Raw genomic sequence first — 20,816 nt, forward strand, 5'->3', positions numbered from 1 at the left:
GTATTTCTTCAGTGAGCTAATTTCTTTCTTTGCTTCTTTTCTCTGATTATTGGGATGGCTGTGACTGATATAGTGGTGGGAATATTTCTTTTGCTTTCTCCTGTGCCTCCTCCTAATGCCAGGCACAGGATAAGAGAATGCTCAACAAGGTTCATTCCCAGTTGGCAACCTCTAGAGCTAAAATCATCATCATTACAGTGAGGACTGGTAGTATGCAAAGATGTTTATTTCCTATTGGGAAAGGAGATAGCAAAGAAAGAAACAAGCTGTTTCTTACAAGAATTATTTCTCTGATTCCTCATGAAAGAAAATGTTCTCCTCTTGAAGCTCCCCATTCATGTAAGGTGACTGCTTTTTTCTAGCACAGACTACTAGATAAATCAAATTACTATGAAATACCACAAGGTTGGATTTCTTCTGTACTTCAGTCAATACATGGAATTGTTTAATAAAACTAATCTTTCTACTGCTCTTTTTAATTTCTTCCCAAGAAACAGATGAAAATTTACCTCTAACAAACAGGTATGCACTGTATTCGCTCACTCCACCTTTTGTAACCATGCGCAGGGTGTATAAACCTTCATCATCTTTGTTCAGATGGGTAAAGGACAGAGCTGCCTGCCCTTCTCCAAAATACAGCTTTGTCCACTTGGAGTCCTTTATCAGCACATCTGGAAGAGACCCATCAGACATGTTACTATGTTGGCCAGAACAACCTATGTTCTAGTGCAACTCTGTGCTAATCAGGGGCACAAACTAGTATTTATGCCAGCTTTATTCAGAGTGAAGGTGCTTTGATGCTATGAAAACTCTACAGAGAGTAAGCTGCATCTCCCTAAACTTATTTAATCAGTGAATTTTAGAGAGTATGATGTCTCAGACTATACTGTGCAGTGCAAACAGAATTCCCATCACTGTAATTTTTAATACATTGACAGAGAAAAATATTATCCACATTTCAAAACAATAACATGAAAACTTGCCATACCCTGTAATGAATGCAGGTTGGAACTTTGTTTTATTTTTAATAAATTTTGCTACCTGTAAAGGTCAAATGTCAAGATTAGTCAATTTCTTCCTCCAAGTTTAAAGACCAGATTTCAGTTTAATCTGAAGACTGCTAAAAATATACACCAAATTTAAATCTTCAAGGCATGCCTGTTGAACAGTGAATAAAATTAAATGTGAATCTCTCACAGGTGAGAGGTGATGACCCATGATTAATGCAAATTAATCTGATTGCCTAGTGAAACCAGAGCAAAAGAATGAGTAAGTTATTTTATGCTAGCCAAGGGACTTTCTCACATCAGCCTTTTTAATAATTGATTGGATTATTTTTGATTTTTAACTCCCTAAGAGCTATTGCATACTAATTTATTGTAATCAATGCAGCAGAACTGTACTTAAAGGAGCTGAACACCTGTAAATGTTTATTATTCTATTGCCTAAATACACTTTGTAGAAGACATTCAAACAGTTGCAAAAGAATCAGTTTTCCCATATAACAGCTGAATTACATAAGAAGGCACAAAAAAATGACACACATTCAGATAATAAAGCATCTGGAAGACACACTACTAAAACTTACAGGATTAAGTTACATAAACACCTAAGCATACAGTTGTTTTCTGAGAAGCTTACAAAGTAAATTCAGTCACATTCCTTCCCATGAGATCCTTAATCACGAGATCCTTACCTAGAAAATCTGCATGTCCCCTTTCTGTCATGCATGTCATAATGATACCGAAACTTTGTGTAGAGAGACATGAAGTACTTTAAATTAAATCAGAAAAATGTCTTCAACTAGAAACTTTAACCAATGCATGAGTTCTGTGGTAAATGCTGAAGAAAAATCAATGCTGAGTGACCAGCAGCTCTGAAGAGCAGGTCACTTATTTAGACTCCAAGCTTGAGTAGAAGGGTAGACACTCTACTTTGAATATACAGAAACTGTAGGCAAGTATGTATTGTCTATTAAGGCCAGAATCATCCATTTCCACCCTTTATGTGTACCTGAGACCAGAAACTCTGGAGACAATCATGTTTGCTAAGAGCAGAATAACATCTTTTCTTCACACAAGGTCAAAGACTCACCAGATGCCCTAAAAAAGTAGCTCTTTTTTAATGCAGCCTGAATGGATGACTTTCTAGACAAGCCAAGAAGAGTAAATTTTGCATGCCACAAATCTATTCAGAAGTTCTAAAAGAGCAGGTATTCATGCACATGCCATCACAATAATATTACAATTACAGGGTCTCACTACTGCACTCAAATTCCCAGTCTATTCACACGTTGTGCTCTGTCACTTCTCTTGGAATTTACCAAAGAATGAACCTGCAGGAGACTAACCCTCAGAGCCACTGTGACTCAAGCCTCACATGTTGTTTTCAGTACATCAGATAATTTTCCTAAAACATTACTCTGTGGAAAATTCATATAAAAAGTGGGGAATTACTATATACTGAAGCTTCTTTTCATAATGTATTTTGGTCTGCTGAAGTTTCAGCTAAATCCTGCACTGTATGATTTTCTCTCTGAATTCAATTATTTTTTTCTAGACTACAGTAAAAATGGCTGCAGAATGCTGGTACATATAGCTTTATAATACTTATATTACATTAGAGACCAATAACAGAAAGCTCCTGTTACCAGCTGAATCTATAGCCAGATTAGGTATACATTCCTGAAGTATTATTTTAATTTAGTTTTTTCAGTATCTTAAATTGATCTAAGTGGCCCATGGATTATAGATATCATATTCATGTTTGTCAAATCCCAAACTACTTTTGAGGATTTGATTCAGTTGATTTATACGCCCCTAGGAATCTAGTAGACATCCTCAATAAGGTTCACTCGTGTGAAGCCTATTAGTGCTGGATAAACACATATTTCTCTTGTGTATAATTATTAGAAGCAAATCATACGTATCCATCTCAGGGCTTTAGTTGTTATTATTTGATTAACACAAACTGAAAAGTTTTAGGAAAAATACAGTTTGTCTTAATGCAAGAGTAGAATTAAGTATTACCTCTTAAAAAACAAAAAAACAACAGAAGACCTAAAGCACATGATACTGAACAAATTATTAACTTTCTCATTGTTTACATTTATGCATTGCCTCAAGCTCTCAAAAGATTCAACACAGGGAACTGCAGCACATAGCAAAGGTTCATAATGCATGAATTTCTGCTGTGTTTGGGAACAAGTTCTGCCAGCTGATGCACCTCTACACCTCTTGGAAATATTGTGAACCATGTATGTGCAACAAAGGACAAATCTAAGCTTGTTTGTATAATCTTATTTCCGGTAACATAAGTAGAATAATAGGATGAAAGCCTATCTGACTCACTAGCAAAAACCTACTGGCTTCAAAGAGACCAAGTTTTCATCTCAGGTTTTGATAATGAAGGAAAATTTAAGTCAAATAAGGGGGAAACAAAGAGCATAATATTGTTGCATATCAAGGGAGAATTATCTTGGTATCACGAAGGGTTAAACTGAAAGGACCATAAGCTTTTGTTCACCTGTCCGTAGTAACAATTCATGTTGGATGAAAAGTGGAACAATACGGGGCATCCCTTGACACTTAGCAGTTCATCATAGCTGCAAGTGGCTGTATCTTGTTTGGCTGCCAGCTAAGTTAAACTACCACAGCACTACAATTTGTCAGCTATGGAAATTTCTGCCAGCTTGCCTGGGACCAGTCCAAACATCAATCTTGGGAATCTATTATTCTCAAATGTGGTCCCTTTGGGGAAAGGTCTCACCATTCACGAATAACCAAGGCTTTCCTTAAATCCTCAGGCAGAATACTTACTTTAGAATCCTACGCAGAGATTGTGGTCGGTGAAAAGAGGTGAGCTAAGTATCTCCAATAGCTTGCTATCCATTAAAATTTAAGTAGTTAGTTTTATGTTTTAAGACCTTTTTTTGGTGTGGTGAACAAATACTATTCATGCAGGGCCTGTGTACCATCCACCAGAGCATATGATATGCTTCAGTGATGTTTTCAGTACTTCCAGTTAAGACTGCTTCACTTGGCACAGCATTGTTTTTCACTGACGAAAGAGGCAAGGAAAGCAACCTATCAACATGGCACCTAAACAGCAGAACAAAGGTACATGTTTTGGGCCTGGGTCCTAGAAGTATTTCTGAACTACACATTAAATTTATTTTAAAATAAAATTCACAATAAATACTGGAGCAAGATGGAAGTGGAGACCCATACTCACACCTCAGTGTTTCAAACATTAATTTACTGCTCTGTTAGTAGCCTTCAGCTCTTCAGTGGTTACAGCATTCAATTATAAATCACGGTCAAAGAGAGTCTGGATCTCCACCTAGTCAGTAAATGTTCTAACCATCATGTTATTATATAACACGAAATTACCTCCTGTTGCTGTAAATGTATATTTAAGAAAAGGTTGACCAAGTCACTTCATTGAAAGGCAGTAAAGGTCTACAAATTCTAACTAGAGATATTTGTTTTCTCTATTCCAAATTTAATTCTGAGACTCTCATAATCTAAGCTGATCTGTGTCCTTAGTGTTTTCTTCATCATTTTCCAGGTAGCTTCTATTCAATGTACCAACTTACCATCTCTATACCACTCAGCACGAGGTCGTAGTCTTTTCAGGTCTGGGGTGATCAACATAGAACACTTCAGGGTCAGTGTTTCACCTTCAGTTCCAAAGGTGACTCCAAACTTCTCCAGAAACTGGACATCAATGTGGGTGAAGCAAACATCATATGACAGGGGCACTATGCATGAGAAAATGAAAACTTTCTTAAGTAAATTGTACTTGGCACAGATTCCTGTTCAATCCAAATAGGAGATGGAGCTCTTTATTATACTGTATGCTGATCTACAAATGCATCTGGGAAAGCAAAAGCATTGGGACAGCTCCTATTGTAACTGAATGCTTAGAAAGCAAAGCCAGAAGCATCAAGTTGTATCCAATTTTCTCATCTGTAAAATGTTACTCTTATAATAAGAGTACATAAACTATCTAAGCAAAAATTTAAAAATGCTTACAGTGGAAGGGCATTATTCCAGCTGGGTGAGGCTCTTCATCCTCTCTGAACCCTATAAATAAACACACGATAAACATTCAATGACATGAGTGTGATATTTATTTCTTGTTTTAATCATAGAATCCTAGACTCATTGAATGGTTTGGGTTGGAATGGACCTTTAAAGTCATCTAGTCCAACCCCCCTGGAGTGAGCAGGGACATAGAATCATAGAATGGTTTGGGTTGGAAGGGACCTTAAGGATCATCTAGTTCCAAACCCCTTCCATCAGCGGGGACAATTCAATTAGATCAGGTTGCTAAGAGTCCCATCCAACCTGACCTTGAATGTTTACAGGGATGGGACATCTACCACCTTTCTGGGCAACATGTGCCAGTGTTTCACCACTCTCATTGTAAAAAATTTCTTCCTTACATCTAGTCTAAATCTACCCTCTTTTAGTTTAAAACCATTACTCCTTGTCCTATCACTACTGGCCCTGCTAAAAAGTCTGTCCGCATCTTTCATATAGGCCCTCTTTAAGTATTGAAAGGCTGCAACTAGGTATCCCCAGAGCCTTATCTTCTCCAACCCCAGCTCTCTCAGCGGGTCTTCATAGAAGAGGTGGTCCAGCCCTCTGATCATTTTTGTGGCCCTCCTCTGGACTTGCTCCAGTAGATCCATGTCTTTCTTGCAATGTGGACTCCAGAACGGGACATAGTACTGCAGGTGAGGTCTCAACAGAGCAGAGCAGAGGGGCAGAATCACCTGCTGGCCATGCTTCTTTTGACATTGCCATCTCATGTGCAGCTTTTCATCCACTAGTACCAAGTCCTTCTCCAACAGGGCTGCTCTCAATCCCTTCATCCCCCAGTCTGTATTGATCCCAGGCATTGACCCCGACCCAGGTGCAGGATCTTGCACTTAACCTTGACATAAGGTTCATGCAGGACCACTTCTTGAGTTTGTCCAGGTCCCTCTGGATGGTATCCCATCCCTCAGGCATGTCAAATGCACCACTAGGGTTGGTGTAATTGTCAAACCTGCTGAGGGTGCACTCAATCCCACTGTCCATGTCATTGATGAAAATACTAAATAGTACTGGTCCCAGTACAGACCCCTGAGGGATACCATTCATCACTGATCTCCATCTGGACATTGAGCCTTTGACCACTACCATCTGGATGTGATTATCCAACCAATCTCTCATCCACTGAACAGTCCACCCATCAAATCTGTATCTCTCCAGATTAGAGAGAAGGATGTTGTGGGGGATCGTGTCAAAGGCCTTACAGAAGTCCAGATAGATGACTTCCATAGCTCCTTCCCTGTCCCCTGATGTAGTGATGCCAACCTAGAAGACGATTAGGTTGGTCGGGCAGGAGTTGCCCTTGTTGAAGCCATGCTGGCTGTCTCAAATCACCTCCCTGTCCTCCAGATGCCTTAGCATAGCTTCTAGGAGTATCTGTTCCATGATGTTCCCTGGCACAGAGGTGAGGCTGACAAGGTGGTAGTTCCCTTTTTAGGGAAGGTAGTTCTACACTTTTTAAAAATGACTGCATCGTTTCCCTTTTTCCAGTCACTCGGGACTTCACGTGCCTGCCATGACTTTTCAAATGTCATGGAGAGTGGCTTAGCAACTATGTCAGCCCATTCTCTCAGGACTCTGGCATGCATCTTGTCAGGTCCCAAATCATGAAGTAGGACTTACTTCGCACAATCACAGCACAATTAGTTGATGTCTGCCCATGGACATTTGTTGCAACTGCTGAATAGGTAGCAGAATCATCAAAATCAGCTCTGAAAAGGGGAAGGAGGAAAACAAGTTACTCTTTGTGCAAATACAAATTCTCTTAATGATTGATATTACAAACCAAGCTACATCAACTCCAAGGAAAGGGTATAAAGCTCTTTACTGGTGTCACACAGTGCATGACATTGACAAAAGACAATCAGAAAGCTGGTACTGTTTTTTACTGCCGTTTCATCACAGCTTAGTGTGCAGGCTACATTAACTTGAGCAAACTGGAAATGATCTTTAGAGAATGATCAAAAGGAGATAGCTGGCAGGTGCCAGTCTGGCTATTCCCTTTCTCTATGTAACCTTCTTCCTTAATCCGTCTTGCCCTTCTGCCATGTATTTTAAGAAAGAAACATGGAAGAAAAGTACATGTGATGCTTGCAGAAATTCCTCCTTCTATGGCTATTCCCAGCACATTTATTATACAAAGACAATATAGTGAAAAATAAAGCAAAAAATAGCTACTTCACGTAAAATAGGACCCAGTGATGGACTGTCTCACTTACTATAGCCTTCCTTGAATAGGAATTTACATGAGTAGATACATGGCCAGATGTTAAGATATAGGTACAAACTTTGACGTCACAGTTCTTTTCTTATTTAAAATGAGGTCAGTCAGGAGAAAAACTATAGACATAAAATTGAAGTAAAGGAAAGGAAACTAAACTATGTGCAAGTATATATTTTTGCTGCAATTACTCAAATTTACTGTTGAAATGAACTTATTTGCTATGTTTCTAATAAATATAAAAATAAGTGTGTACTGACTAGAAAAAGATAAAAATATTTTGGATTAGTTTTTGGTAAAGTGCAGACTTAAGTAGAATAAGATTTCCTCAATTTTGTTGAAGGAACTCAGTCCAGATGAAGAAACAATTTTGAAAATGTTAGAATATTTCATTTTTACATTTCAGAGGGAATATTTTAATTTAAAAATAATATTTCAGAATGTACTTCTGCTTTGTTTTCAGAAACATACTAAATACTCTAATATGAAATAAAACATTTTTGTTCTGAAAGAATAAAACTTTTTTTGGGTCCAATTCAATATTTTTTTCTTGAACTTTTCCATTAGTCAAGTATTTTACAAGATGTCTGTCAAACAAACTTGTTGATTTTTTTTTATTTATTTCTTGGAATTTCTATTAGGTTGAGCCACCAGCTAATCAGAGTGCTGTGTCTGAAGCACAATTAAACCCTGCTTCTGTGTAGTTCATTTAGTAGTGCATTTAATGGAGGCCACTGAAATTTCCAGTGATGAGATACAATGTTCTGCACGCCTGCTCAGAAGAACAAATTTGTATCTTCTTGGAAACTGACAAATGAAAGGGATGAATTTCTGGTTGCACTTGTCTCATAAGAAGTCATATATCCCAGGTGTGAGAGAAGACAGAATATGTAAAAGTGTTTGATGTAAATTGCATAACAGGATACCAAATTTGCGGTATGTAGCATCCGTGACACATCAGACACCTATTTTTCAGATCTTGCATATATTCTGGACAGTGTCATATCACAAAAATGATACTACCTGCACTGTGATGTCTAAAACACAACTTGATGAAAACTCTATTATATTGAGATCTATCTCTCTAAACATACAGGACTAAGAGCTCCTCCTGAAGGCTAATCTTCAGCCTCACATTTCACAAAATAAAGAGGTAAAATACAAAGTTTATCATACAATTACTTATCAAAGCCAGAGGGGTAAATCCTAAGATTAGTCCACTTAACCAAAAAGCCTGCAGTTGGGTATGAAGCCCTTGAGCATCCTATTACAGTCTGGACAGGTAAAGTAAATCTGAAAAACAATTTAAAAGATTTGAAATACTAGGCTCAATATTATTCAACTTTTTGTTTTCAGGAAGGATTTAAAACCATGCCAGTATCTCTTCACAGACCTCTTAGACCAAATCTAACTGATTCTAGACTTGCTTGAAAGCTGTCAGACTCGGTGACATTTCTTCACACTCGGTTCTTAAAAGCAAGAATTATTTTTTACTATCCTAGTTTCACACTATTTAACATTTGGATTATAAAATGCCAAAAGCAAGGCAAAACTGTAGTAAAACCGCAGACTTCTTTCCTAATACATGTTATAATGTCTCTATATGGAAATGTACATAATTCATACATTTCTCACAGCTCAGTACAGTCTCTTGTTATAATGAAACAAGCTAACAACTCAAAAATTTCTTACAAAGGAGCATTGCAGAACTGATTGTACTGGAACTGTAAGGTGTTCTTGTCACTCTGCACTACATCTCTACTTTAGGAGATATATGGAGTATACAGTAAATAGTACAGAGTACATACTATATTTAATAATATGTATTAGTAAATTAAACAGTGTTAGGTTATGCCGCAGAAACTGCATCTTGATCACCCTAGTGCTGATGTGTTAGAACAGCCCTTGGCACACTTTGGTGTGTGCCAGCTCTCCAAAAGGATTCCAGGACATAGGTCAGGATATAGCAAGAGTCCATTCCCAGAAAACAGTCTGGATGTAGTTGCCCTGTTCTGAAGGACAAGAGAATTAGTCCATCCCTTGCCAGGAGGCCACTGTGGCTGAGGATGTGTTTAATTTACCATGGCAAGCAGATTTCAGAAGTGCAATTCCTAGGCACTACAGGTAGGTATATGCCAGGCTCTCCAGGAGGATGGTGCATGCTTTCATCTAACAGGGCATGTACTCAGGGAGCCATGCTGTGATTGCTGATGAGGTGCTGATCCATCCTTGGGCTGGACATGATTTAGGTAGCTTGCATCACCCATACCATAACCAAGTGATGAACACTACCCCACCATTGCTCCATAAGGCCCTTCCCTCACATAAGCAAAGCATTACTTATAGAAACATAGCCAAGGGCTAGTCTAGTGAAACTATCACAATAACTTAACTGACATTTACTCTGATTAACTATCCCATTAAAACAGTAGTCCTCTGCTCTCAGTGTTGGTCTCATTTTCCATCAAAACAATATTCATTTCTGTAAGAATTACACAGGATTCAGGATCTAAAAGGTCTTTTACCCTTAACCACAAGGTGGCGAAAAAATAATCCAGAAATTATAGAAAAGTGTATTCTGAACAAAAGCAAGGTCCCAGTCTGTGTTTGACCACTCAAAGCATAAGAAATTTAGGGGTGTAAGAACTGCAAATTGTCTCCCTAAAATAAAGAAGCAGAATGACAGATATCAAATTAACTCTCCAAATTGAGATATATCTGTGTTTATCTAAATTCCCTCCCCACAGCCTTGCTCTCTCATAAGGAGCAGCAAAATACATCTCTTGAGGAGATTTGCCTATTTGTGAGGGGCTCCAAGGCAGTGAAAACAGAATATGACCCTAAAAGTCTCTAAAACAGACAGGAGATTCACAAAAGAGTTGTTTCATTAGCGCAAAAAATTTCCATGTCTGAAAGCAACTATTTGACAGAAATTAGTGACAAAGTGAGAATTAATTCTCTCAGGGAGAGTACAAGAAAGAAGCTACTGACCAAATGACTGACCACGCTTTTACAACATCCTTTGGTTTTATGAAGAGAAACAATGTACTTACAGTTGTTATGAGCATACAGGTAACACTTCCCCAGTCCAAGCAGTTTCTGCTATTTAAGGGGTCCTAACAACTCTACCCATTTTCTGGAAATAACTGCTTCGAAAGTATTTCACAATTCCTTGCTGTAGTCTCTAACCTGACTCTCCATGAGATAAATTGAACCAGCTTAGACAGCCTAGTACTCAGTTGACTGCCTTCAAATCTAGTATTGGAAGTGGACGGGGTTAGTGCGTAAGAGCTACACAACACATTTTATTTAATACACAGTTTGCAGAAAGTTGGGCAGGATGGCAAGTAATGTAAGGTCCTGACTCTCCTTTTGCGTCAGGTTATACTCAGACTGAGAATTATCCTGGAAACTATCTACTTCCCTGTATGCTAAAACTCCTAGATTTCCTAAATTGCACTGTAAAGTGCATTGACTCGAGACCAGTTAGAAACGACATTTGAAGTACCCAGGAGGCAAGATGTGGTCTTTCCAAGTTATTCTTGCATCATGATGGAGAACGTGTTTTCCAACCTTTACAAAGGTCAGATAAAATATGCATAGAGTACATTTAGATAGCATGAAGTGTGAGTGCAGATCTGTCTCTGTCCCAAGGTACTAATACTTTTTGTGAAAATTAAATTGCCCTGAATCCACATGAGGTTCTGAAGTGCTAATGTTTGTGCGGGGAATATTCCCCAGACAGATACATCTGTTTAAAATGCATATATTCATCTACCTGCCTAGTGTAGATTTAAACACTGGAGTTAAGAGTGAAATAACATTTTTGCCTGAATTGGAACACAATTCAGTGCATGTCAAGAACAGGAAGCAGAATGCAGTGAATTACGCTGAGTTAAAATTGCCTCCTTTGAATTCAAATGACAAAATTTTCAGTGTTATGGCTATATGGTATCTGAATGTGGAAATACTCGACAGGGTTACCATCTTATGTATTGATTCTCCAGTCAGGCTAAATGTGACTGATTCTTCTTGTTTGGCTGGGTTTTGTTTTTACCGAAGAGAGGATCTCTGTTTTGAGGTGCCCACTTCCTCAAGCTTCCAACTATTGCAGCTTATAGGGGACAGTGACTGGCAGATCAGAAGATCACAGACTATTTCATTTGGGGGCTGTGGTTTGCATTTCAGCAAGGAAAGAAGAGCAGTACACCATGCCTGCTGTCTATATGCTCACTGGTACTGTGTCCCTGCGAAACTCTGGGAGCTGCAGTTTATAACCTGGTCAGCCCCACGCAGCCCCAAGGCTCTGCCAGAGGACTGCCTGCCTTTGCCGCAGTGCCTCTGCTCTGCCCTGCTTCCTCCTACAGCGACAGAAAGGCAGGCTTCACTCTCTGTCTCTCCAGATTAAATAATCTCCAGCCTTTTGTGCCTAATCAAACTAAAATAGCACTGTACTGACTGCACAGTATCATTTGTCAAATAAGAATATTTAGGAGACAAGGTTCATTCAATTTTTAGTCCTTTTTTTTTTTTTAAAGCAGAGCCGGTGGTGCTGCGGAGCAAAGCGCCTGGTGAGAAGCCTGGCTGTGCCTCCTGGCAGCAGGTATCACACTGCTCTCTGCTGGCTCTGCCACACAGCTTTGCTGATGCAAACACAAACCTTTTCTGCTGCAACTACAGGCCCTGCTTAAGCGATGGCTTAATGAAACGGGAGTGGGCCCTAATAAAAGACAAAATACTGCCAAACTTGCAGCCTTGTATAGAGGAGACTGCGCAGCCACATCACACTGACAGAGCTCTGGAAATCCAGACTGCCTTCCCTGCTCCTTCTGCCATCCAGCCCCCACCAGCTCACCTGCCTGCCCACCGAGGGGTGGAGGTCAGAGGTCAGGAACGTCCCCAGCCAGGACCATACTGCTGCCCCCTCTACGCCCCAGCCAACATACTAGGAAATGTAATATAGCCATTCACAGCTGCATAAAGCTAAGTGATTCATTTCAGGAGGCATCACAGTAAACAAACAAGCAAAAAAAAAAAAAAAACAAGGAAAAAAAAACAAGAAACAAAACAAAAAAACTGTTGCTAAACAAGTAGCAGTAATGCAGAAATTTAAAATGTTATGATTTTTAATTACTAAGATATACAATAAGGCAGAAAATGTTTTGCAGCTATGCTAGAAAGTAGCAAGGCATCCTCGTCTTTACTCCCTGTGATATAGAAATCTATTCTTGTATTATGTGTCTATCCATAGTTAAATTAGATGGGATAAAGAAACACATTTTAAACCAACCCTCACATTATCAGACATGTATCAATCACTTCAACTACTGGTAGCTTTCCCTCAGAGGATCTCTCACAGTCTCCTCTGAATCTCCTATCAGAACTGAGATGAAAGATGAGATGAACCACTACCCCAGTGCAGGCTGGCAATATCTTTCCTCCTAGAATTATGAGATGTGCAAAAAATCTAATGAAACTCCAAACCCCTTTTCTTTACTGCTCAAGGGAGACCTTGAGCTCAAACTCCCAACTGAAGAAGCCTAAAAGGAGCAAGAAAACAGCACTATATGATAATGATAGCATTGAATGCATGCAGAAAATGTGGTAAATTGAGAACAGAGCATCATAAAAATATGAGACAGAGAAATTAAAATGATCTGGTTACTGCATATGTTTATGGGCCCTGGAAGACAGCAAACAGAGGGGGATGAAATTGTGTCCAGTTACTACTTTAAGATGACAAGGTGACGTTCTGGTTTCGGTGCCTCAAGAATTTTTCCACTGGGATCAAGGAATACTCTAAGGAATAAATATCACATTTGCATCAGAAGGAAAAGTTCACTCCCTGAGCTTCACTGAAGTGCTAGAATGGTAGCCAAGAAATTCCAAGGCCGTTCTGAGTGGCTGCAGATCAGATGACACTCAGCTCAGCACTTTGGTATGAACAGCTGAGGAGAGCAAAGAAGTAGATAGGTAGAAAATCCCAGTGGTTCTACTTCCCACAAAAAATAATACTCCAAATATATGTGCACAAAGATATGTATGAAACATCCAGAGTTACTTCATACATGTTTTTATAAAAATATTAATAATATATATATTTTAACCACTACCTATACATCCTTTCTTTTCTGTACAAGAAACATCTAATATTAGCAATGCACTATCAAAATGTTCTTCTGTTTCCAGCATGTTGATTTTCTGTCTTTTGGGACAGAAAGTAAGGTTGATGGTCAAATTATAAAATAAAATAGATTAGTAATAAAGAAATACATTTAATATTGGAAATTTTAAATTAATAAACTGGGTAAATCTATGGTAAATAAATCATAACTCTGTGTCTACAATCCCCCAGTGTTCTTTTAAGTGGAGGAAAGAAACCTGTGGGAGAGCAGCCAGGCATCTTTAAGTGGCAAAAAGACCATACTGCCAGACCAAATGAAAGAGAAACAGAACAACAGTCTCTGAAGATGGCAGCTTGGTCGAATGTAAGGGAATCTGCACGAATACATACAGGTCTGGGACTAGTAAACAGTGGGTGGTGGTGGGTGAGTGTGAGAACTTCAGTGGGTGCCAATAAATAACTCTATGGTATGTCTGAATAAATAGGGCTGGGACTGAACACTCTCAAAGCTGATTGTGGATGGTGTCTACGTGACAGATAATCAGCACAGGAAAGAGAAAAAAAGCACCAAGGGGATATAAGCCATTAGTACCCTTCAGCCTGATGGTTACAGATGCTCAGAAAGCAACATCAACACTGATTCTCATTTCTTAAAAAGAAACATTTATTCCTAAAATGTTACTAAAGGAACCTATGTACTGCATATCCTGCACCTGGACTGAGCAAGCAGTTCCTCATGGATAGTAACCAAGGGAAGCAAACACAATCACTCATCAGCAGAAAGTCACCAAAGTTTCATCTCCTGACTGTCACTCACACACATCCAGACAAAGGAGAAGCTTTTCCTTTTTCTCTGCTGCAAGGGAGAGGATTGCAGGAGGACACCTGTTTTTATCTTTTAACCTCCTGCTCTCACCTCCAAAAGTAAAGCTTGTGGGAAGAATTAGCTGTGTCAAGGCATCTCATGGATACAGAGAGCAGTCAGCAAGTTACCCATAGCCTGGGGGCAGAAGACTATGAGCATTTTAGCAGTACTAGTAAGTACTGCTACCCCTTGAGAAGCATCCCTTAAGCAGCAACAACATAATGGTTCTTGCTAACAGCTTCTGTCAAGGGATAAGTTTCTCCCATCCTGAGCTATGGTAAGGTGAAGAGTTGGACTGGACTTTGTTGTAGGATGACAAAGGCAAGTAGTCCTTCCCAAAAGCAGAAGGAATGATGGACTTATTTTCTGCATTAATGCCACAAGGCTGTGCTCAGGGCTGCTTCCACTGGTGACAGATGGAGACAGGGTAGAAGTTGAAATGTTTGGCTAGCCAAGTGTTAGCCACAAATATTCCAACTGTTTCAGCACAGCTGATGCTCATGTTCTGGATAAATTAAAAGGAGGTTTTTGTGTCTCCGCTCTAGATATTAATTTTCTTTTTAAATACCACAGTCATGTCCTCATTTTTCTTTAGATTTATGTATTTTTTAAAAAAGCTTGTAGCAAGTCACATGCAACATGCAATATTTCAAATGTTTAGGACAGCATGGATTTAGTTTTGGCAAGTTGTTCTACCCAGGCATTTTCTACACCACAAGCTTAACATCCTTCTGAAAAATAAAATTAATTACATTAGAACCTTTAAAAAAAAATACACTTCCTTACTTTTTGCAGAATAAAGAAATGGAGGTCAAAAAGTAAACAGAACCTAACATAAAATAAAACAAATACTGACAACTGGGTATCCTTGCCCTGACAAGCTAAATTTTTGCTTCCCTTAAAATGCTACATCATAGCAAGAACACAAACTACACAGACAATTTTCCACTTTGAACGCTGAGAAGATATAATTCTAATAAAAAAGGAACTACCATTCTTTCAGCTCCTTACCTCTTCTTTTCTATCTTCTTGTAGATTGCTGGAGTTAAATAACAGAAATACCTAATTTTTCATTTCATTTTCATGATCTAATATTCAGCTACTTAGTTAATCTTTTCTAGCCTAAATGCGAGTACCAACAGAGAAGTGTACTGAATTTAACAACTCTTGTGCAGCTCTTGTGTGAATTTTTAATTGTATTTGATATAAAATACTTTGTGTAGAGTATAAAAAACTTTTGCATTTCCCAGAATAATCTACCTGTTTATATGCAGCACATGTACTCCATATTTGCTTTCAATTCTGTACTTTGTTGGATCACTTGCAGGGGTAATCAGTTCCTCATTTTTGTACCTGACAATCAAGAAAACATGAACTGATTAATATCAGCTACTAATCATTGCATTAATTTAGTAGATTTTTACATTCAGATATTTACTATCACCTGAGCTCTCTCTATAAATCTTGTCTACCTTTATAGAGTATTTTTCAGTATGTATGGATAGATACACATTGGGCCATGAAGGCAAAGGGAGACCATCACTGCAGTAAGAAAGTGCAAAGAGAAGAAGTGCACCCAAACCAGAAGGGCAGGCAGTGAAGTAGAGAGTTGGCATGTGACTTGAACTTTCCGGTCCACTAGCTCTGACAGAAGACGGGAAGCAAACTCTGTCTTGGATCACAGTAAAGCACTTCAGCACAAACAAGGGAAGCAGCAACAGGATTGTACCTCAGGTTAGATCTTCACAGTCCAGCCTAGGGCTCTCATATATACAGGACAGCACTTGTCTGGAGAGCAGGGCAGCTTCAGGGATGTTACACTAATGTCCGCCTCAACAGAAGCTGACACAAAGTGAATATGGATACAGCCCATGACAACAATGGTGCTGCGCAAGTTTACCCAGACTTAGCAAGTAGCCTGTGCACTGAGTATTTTGCCATTTGCTACTTCATCAGGGAACTCAATATCCAGAAAGCCTGGAATGTGTCCTACAGTCTGCCTTCTGAAAGACTTGAGTTTGCTTCTCACACTGCACATGGCCATTCAGCAAGCTGTCCTCCCACTCCTTCCACTGCAGTACCAACTGCTATGATCCAGCACATCTATGAGGATTATAAAGGGGGTTTAACACAGCCATTATGTATGTGACACTTATCTGTTATGCCATAACTTCCAAATGAAAAAAGCTTAACAACATTTTTAGAGAGCTAGGAAAGGCCAGTCTCTTACCATTGTACAACAGGGGTGGGAAATCCTTGTACAGTGAAGCAAAGGCTCACGGACATCTTTTCCCAGACAGTGTGAGACCTCAGGCGCACTAGAATTTCAGGAGCTCGACTTATACTCTCCTCAACAGCGTGTCTTTCCAGAGCCATATTTTCTTCTACCTATTAAACACAGGAAAAGAAGTATCTAGCATCGGACTCAAATGGGGTAGAAGATCTAGTATTAAATCCACAAAATTAAAAGGTGCTAAATCACTACTGGTATTTGAAATCCACAAAATTAAAAGGTGCTAAATCACTACTGGTATTTGAAACACAAGCCTAAATTTCAGTATATCTCATAAATCTGCTTGGATAGGAACAAAAAGTTTCAGCACTGTACCATCCTTTGTATAGCAAGTCTATCCAGATGTTCTCTAGCATGGTGCCTGGCTGTGTGAATCTCTTTTTCCAAAGCAGACAACTCACTGGCAAACCGGATCCTTTTCTCTTCACTTGCATGAGACTTTTGTTCATGAGTCCTGTAGAACGAGAAAAAATATCAGGTAGCCAATATGAAGCTTTAAGATTGTCACTCATACACATTAGGCAACTGAGGGCTCTGAAACCATATCAGAAAGATGTAAAATCTAGTTTAGGAATTATTCTTAGAGTCCATCCTGCCTATCCTAATGAGCATGTGAATGAATATGATTTTCCTTCTTTTTCTTTCCCCCTGTGTATGTGGTGCTACAGCTTCAGGTCTTGAAAACTGGCATGGTCACATTGACATGATATCCTACAGTCTTAGTCCTCTAGTAATCGAGATCAAGAACCTGCTGCAGGCAAAAAAGCTTTTCCTTGGGCAAGGGTGAACGGGAAGTATTATAGAAGCTACCAGGAAAATGCAAAAAAGCTTTTCCTTGGGCAAGGGCGAACGGGAAGTATTATAGAAGCTACCAGGAAAAGACAATGTTTTGAGAAATTTGTGGGTTGTTCCCTGAAAATCTAACTCCGTAGATTTTTCATAATTCCTAAAAAAACATCAACTCATAAATGTTTTTAGGAGGAGACAACCCAAGCTCCTGCATTCACGCTGATTCAGTAAGCAGCCTATGCTACTCTTTGCCTTGCCCACAGGACAAAAGGCAGCAGTGGAGTATCATAAATTTCTAACATGGCTGTCATAGATTACGGCAACACTCCTAAAGTATAACCTAACATGCTGTGAAGCAAGTGAGAAGACTTGCATGAAATTCAGTGAACAGTAGGTCAAGACATTATTTGTTTGCTATTTTAAAAAATATTTCTTTGCATCATTCCAATGTACTTTGCCTTGTTCTGCCATGTATTTTTTTTTAATTGATAAAATTTAAGACAGTTTTTTAAAAAAACAGAGTATACAAATTAGTCTGAGTTTTTTAGAATTCTGTTTCTATGATATATATTTCACAGCAATCAAAGTACCAGAATCATACAGATGTACATGATTTTCACAACACATTTTCTACAAACAAGTATGAATTCTCTGTCTTCAGTGCAGTCACTGTACAGTATGGCAAAGCATAAACAGTTAAATTCACTAACAAGAATATTGCCATCAGCACATTTCCTATAGTGCTTCATGTCAAGGCTGTAACTGAGACATGACAGTTAAGCCCTCTTGATACTAAGGAAAGAAATGGAAATGTTTAAATTGATCCAAACCAGAAACTGAGGAAAAGTCGAGTAGATCTGTTCAAAAACAACTTTTGGATACCAGGTAGATTCAAAATTATTTTGGTTTTAAAGCTGTTTTCAAGGATCAGAGTGGGGATTAGGGGAATAACTCTGGGTTGAAATATGAGATTGAAAGTGACACTCAGTCATTTAGTATTCCAGCCAAAATAGATTAGTAAAGAAGAGTGACAGAGAAGCCTCCAGTCTTGTCAACTCTGAAAAGAGCCCTGGCAAAAAAGCGATACTAAATGGGACCAGAGCCACTACACAGGTCAGAGCTTTACCTTTTCCTGGATTCTTGTATTGCTTCATGAGCCAAGGTGCGTGCCCTCCTGGCACAGAGTCTGCATGTCGTTTTTCCCAAGCCAGATGATTCATAATAAGCAGCCTGTCTGGAAGCAGCCCTTCAAATATAAAAGACATTGTTATAACCCAGCAATTCTGGTAAAACATGGACTCACAAAAGGCAAAGAAATTATTTAAAATGAGCTGCATACCATGACTGAGCACTGTTCAGTGAGAAACCTACTTTGTATTCCTCACTAACTGCACTAGGGTACTGATTCTCACTTGTCCGCCAAAGGCTTAATGTCCATCATCTGTCATTGGGGATCATTAGGCATTTTATTTCATTCAGTTCTATTAAATTTATACTTATCTCAGTCTCCAATCATTCAAGTGCTATGATAGCACTTCAGTGAACCAGAAGCCTACCTGTCTGTATAATACACAAATCACATAGAATCCCTAAAACATTGTCTATTTCTAAATATACCTGCCTTTATATACTTCATATAACCTTCTGCATAAGCTCTCCTCTTTCATAAGGGAAGCTGGACAAGCTAGACAGCTAGCTAGGCTTCTTAATTACTGAGGAAGGAGGACAGTGATTCTTAAGCAACCAAGATTCAAACCTCCAGGCTTTGAGATACAAAGAACACGTATCTTGTGGCTAAAACTCTGAGATTTCATACGAGAGGGGTTAAATCTTTAGTTGATTCTAAAAAGGGAAACTGAATGACAAAAACTATAATTAGGAATAGTCAACTTCAGGAGAAGGAATATCCCCATGTCATACGGAAGAATGGGTAAAAAATTGTTCCTATGATTTACAATAAATTTCATGGCAATTTCTTTAAATTCAGAGTTTCAATGGGAGCCTAAAAGGAAGAATTTCCAACTTGGAGGTAGTAAAGAGGATGGATCTTGAGCTAAAAGGTCTGTGTAGATGAGCTGCAATGTAGCTAGAAAGTCTAGCTATGCTAGTGGGAGATTATATACAAGGAGCATCCCAATGGAAGGAAGCAGAAAACTACCTTTCTGGATAAATCATAATTTTAGGGAGTGGGGAGGGAAGCTGAATATCTTGATTCTAAGACCTGATTACTCAAAATAGAAACCTCTCTATGGTTTGTATGTGAAATACACGGCACTTACTTTCTTGCTGCATATTCCTCGAGTACATATCTTGTCTGTATGTTGTGATAGGACTGATCAAAGTGCTTGTGCCTCCTCTGGTAAAATGGCACTGCTACTGCCGACATACTTTAGTTTGTTACAATCAGTAATTCCTGCAGAGAGTGAAATCACAATTAGCTGTATATTTCAGACACTTAGGTTTGATATTTTTACATACATACACATATGTGTGTGCATGTACAAATGCATAAAATTCCATCAATTTGTGACAAACAGAGCCCTTAGTGATATACATGGGCATCTCAGGATATATTTTATCAGCCATGCACTAAGCCATGGAATCATAGATGAGAGAGCTAGAAGATAATTTTTTGGATCATTTTACCCTTCTTTGCAGGTGTCATGTAATACCTCCATAGAAATTTCCAGGCATGGAAATTTAACAGCTTTTTGGACATTTTTAGGTGTTTCAGCTCTCTGCTCTTCAAACCTTTTACTTTGTCCCTTGTTGCGATTTACACTGTTTCGTGTCCAATTCACCATGACAACAGAAAATAGACTGTATTCACCTACTTTTGTAGCAGCCTGTTAAAGATTTTGTTTGTATCTCCTTTCAGCTCCCTTGTTTAAACTAAACAAAGCTGGCTCATCCAATCGTTTCTCATGGGTTATTTTTTCTAGACCTCAAATCATTCTGGTTGCCCTCCTGTGGACTTTCGCCAAATTGTGGCATAGTTTGATCATTATTTGGATAGAAGGTTCTCAGGAATGTTTAGGGAGCTCCCAGAAGCTGTGTGGATGGGAAGAGATTTGGAATTAAGCAAATTCCCAACCATGGTGATAACATAACCCAGAGGTGCCCACATTCCTTTAGGTTCATTAGAAATATGATGACAGCTTCTTACAAAAGTGGGGAATGTTACCAGCCATGTCCTGAGTAGAGGCCAGCTTGTGTAACTACAGTCTGCTGAATAAGCCCCATTTACAGTCTTGGTTGGGTGTGGGGCTATTTACTCCTGGGCTGCTTGGCCTAAGTGAGGGATTCTAGGGGGCAACGGAGCAGCCAACATGATCCCCAAGAGACAGCTCCACTTCAGAGACAAAGGAAGAGATTTCCCAGTGCAAAGTCTACAAAGCAGCTTGGGCCAAATCATTAAATTT

General features: G+C 38.9%; 1 protein-coding gene across 1 annotated transcript in view; it reads right to left on the minus strand.

Annotated features, from left to right (window-relative positions):
• Window positions 1–19,823, minus strand: part of LOC104521796 (M-protein, striated muscle) — a 71,895-nt gene extending 52,072 nt beyond the window's left edge. Inside the window, exons 1-9 of the mRNA XM_010163906.2 lie at window positions 19,674–19,823; window positions 18,521–18,640; window positions 16,921–17,059; window positions 16,543–16,700; window positions 15,573–15,665; window positions 6,726–6,814; window positions 5,037–5,087; window positions 4,598–4,762; window positions 510–671 (exon numbers count right to left, since the gene is read on the minus strand). Coding sequence (XP_010162208.1) covers window positions 510–671; window positions 4,598–4,762; window positions 5,037–5,087; window positions 6,726–6,814; window positions 15,573–15,665; window positions 16,543–16,700; window positions 16,921–17,059; window positions 18,521–18,640; window positions 19,674–19,780 — 1,084 coding nt within the window. The 5' untranslated portion in view covers window positions 19,781–19,823. The remainder of the gene's footprint in view (window positions 1–509; window positions 672–4,597; window positions 4,763–5,036; window positions 5,088–6,725; window positions 6,815–15,572; window positions 15,666–16,542; window positions 16,701–16,920; window positions 17,060–18,520; window positions 18,641–19,673) is intronic.
• Between the last annotated feature and the right edge of the window lie 993 nt (window positions 19,824–20,816).

The sequence above is a fragment of the Antrostomus carolinensis genome, unplaced genomic scaffold, assembly GCF_000700745.2.
Source record: "Antrostomus carolinensis isolate BGI_N321 unplaced genomic scaffold, ASM70074v2 scaffold2503, whole genome shotgun sequence".
NCBI classification, from domain to species: Eukaryota; Metazoa; Chordata; class Aves; order Caprimulgiformes; family Caprimulgidae; genus Antrostomus; species Antrostomus carolinensis.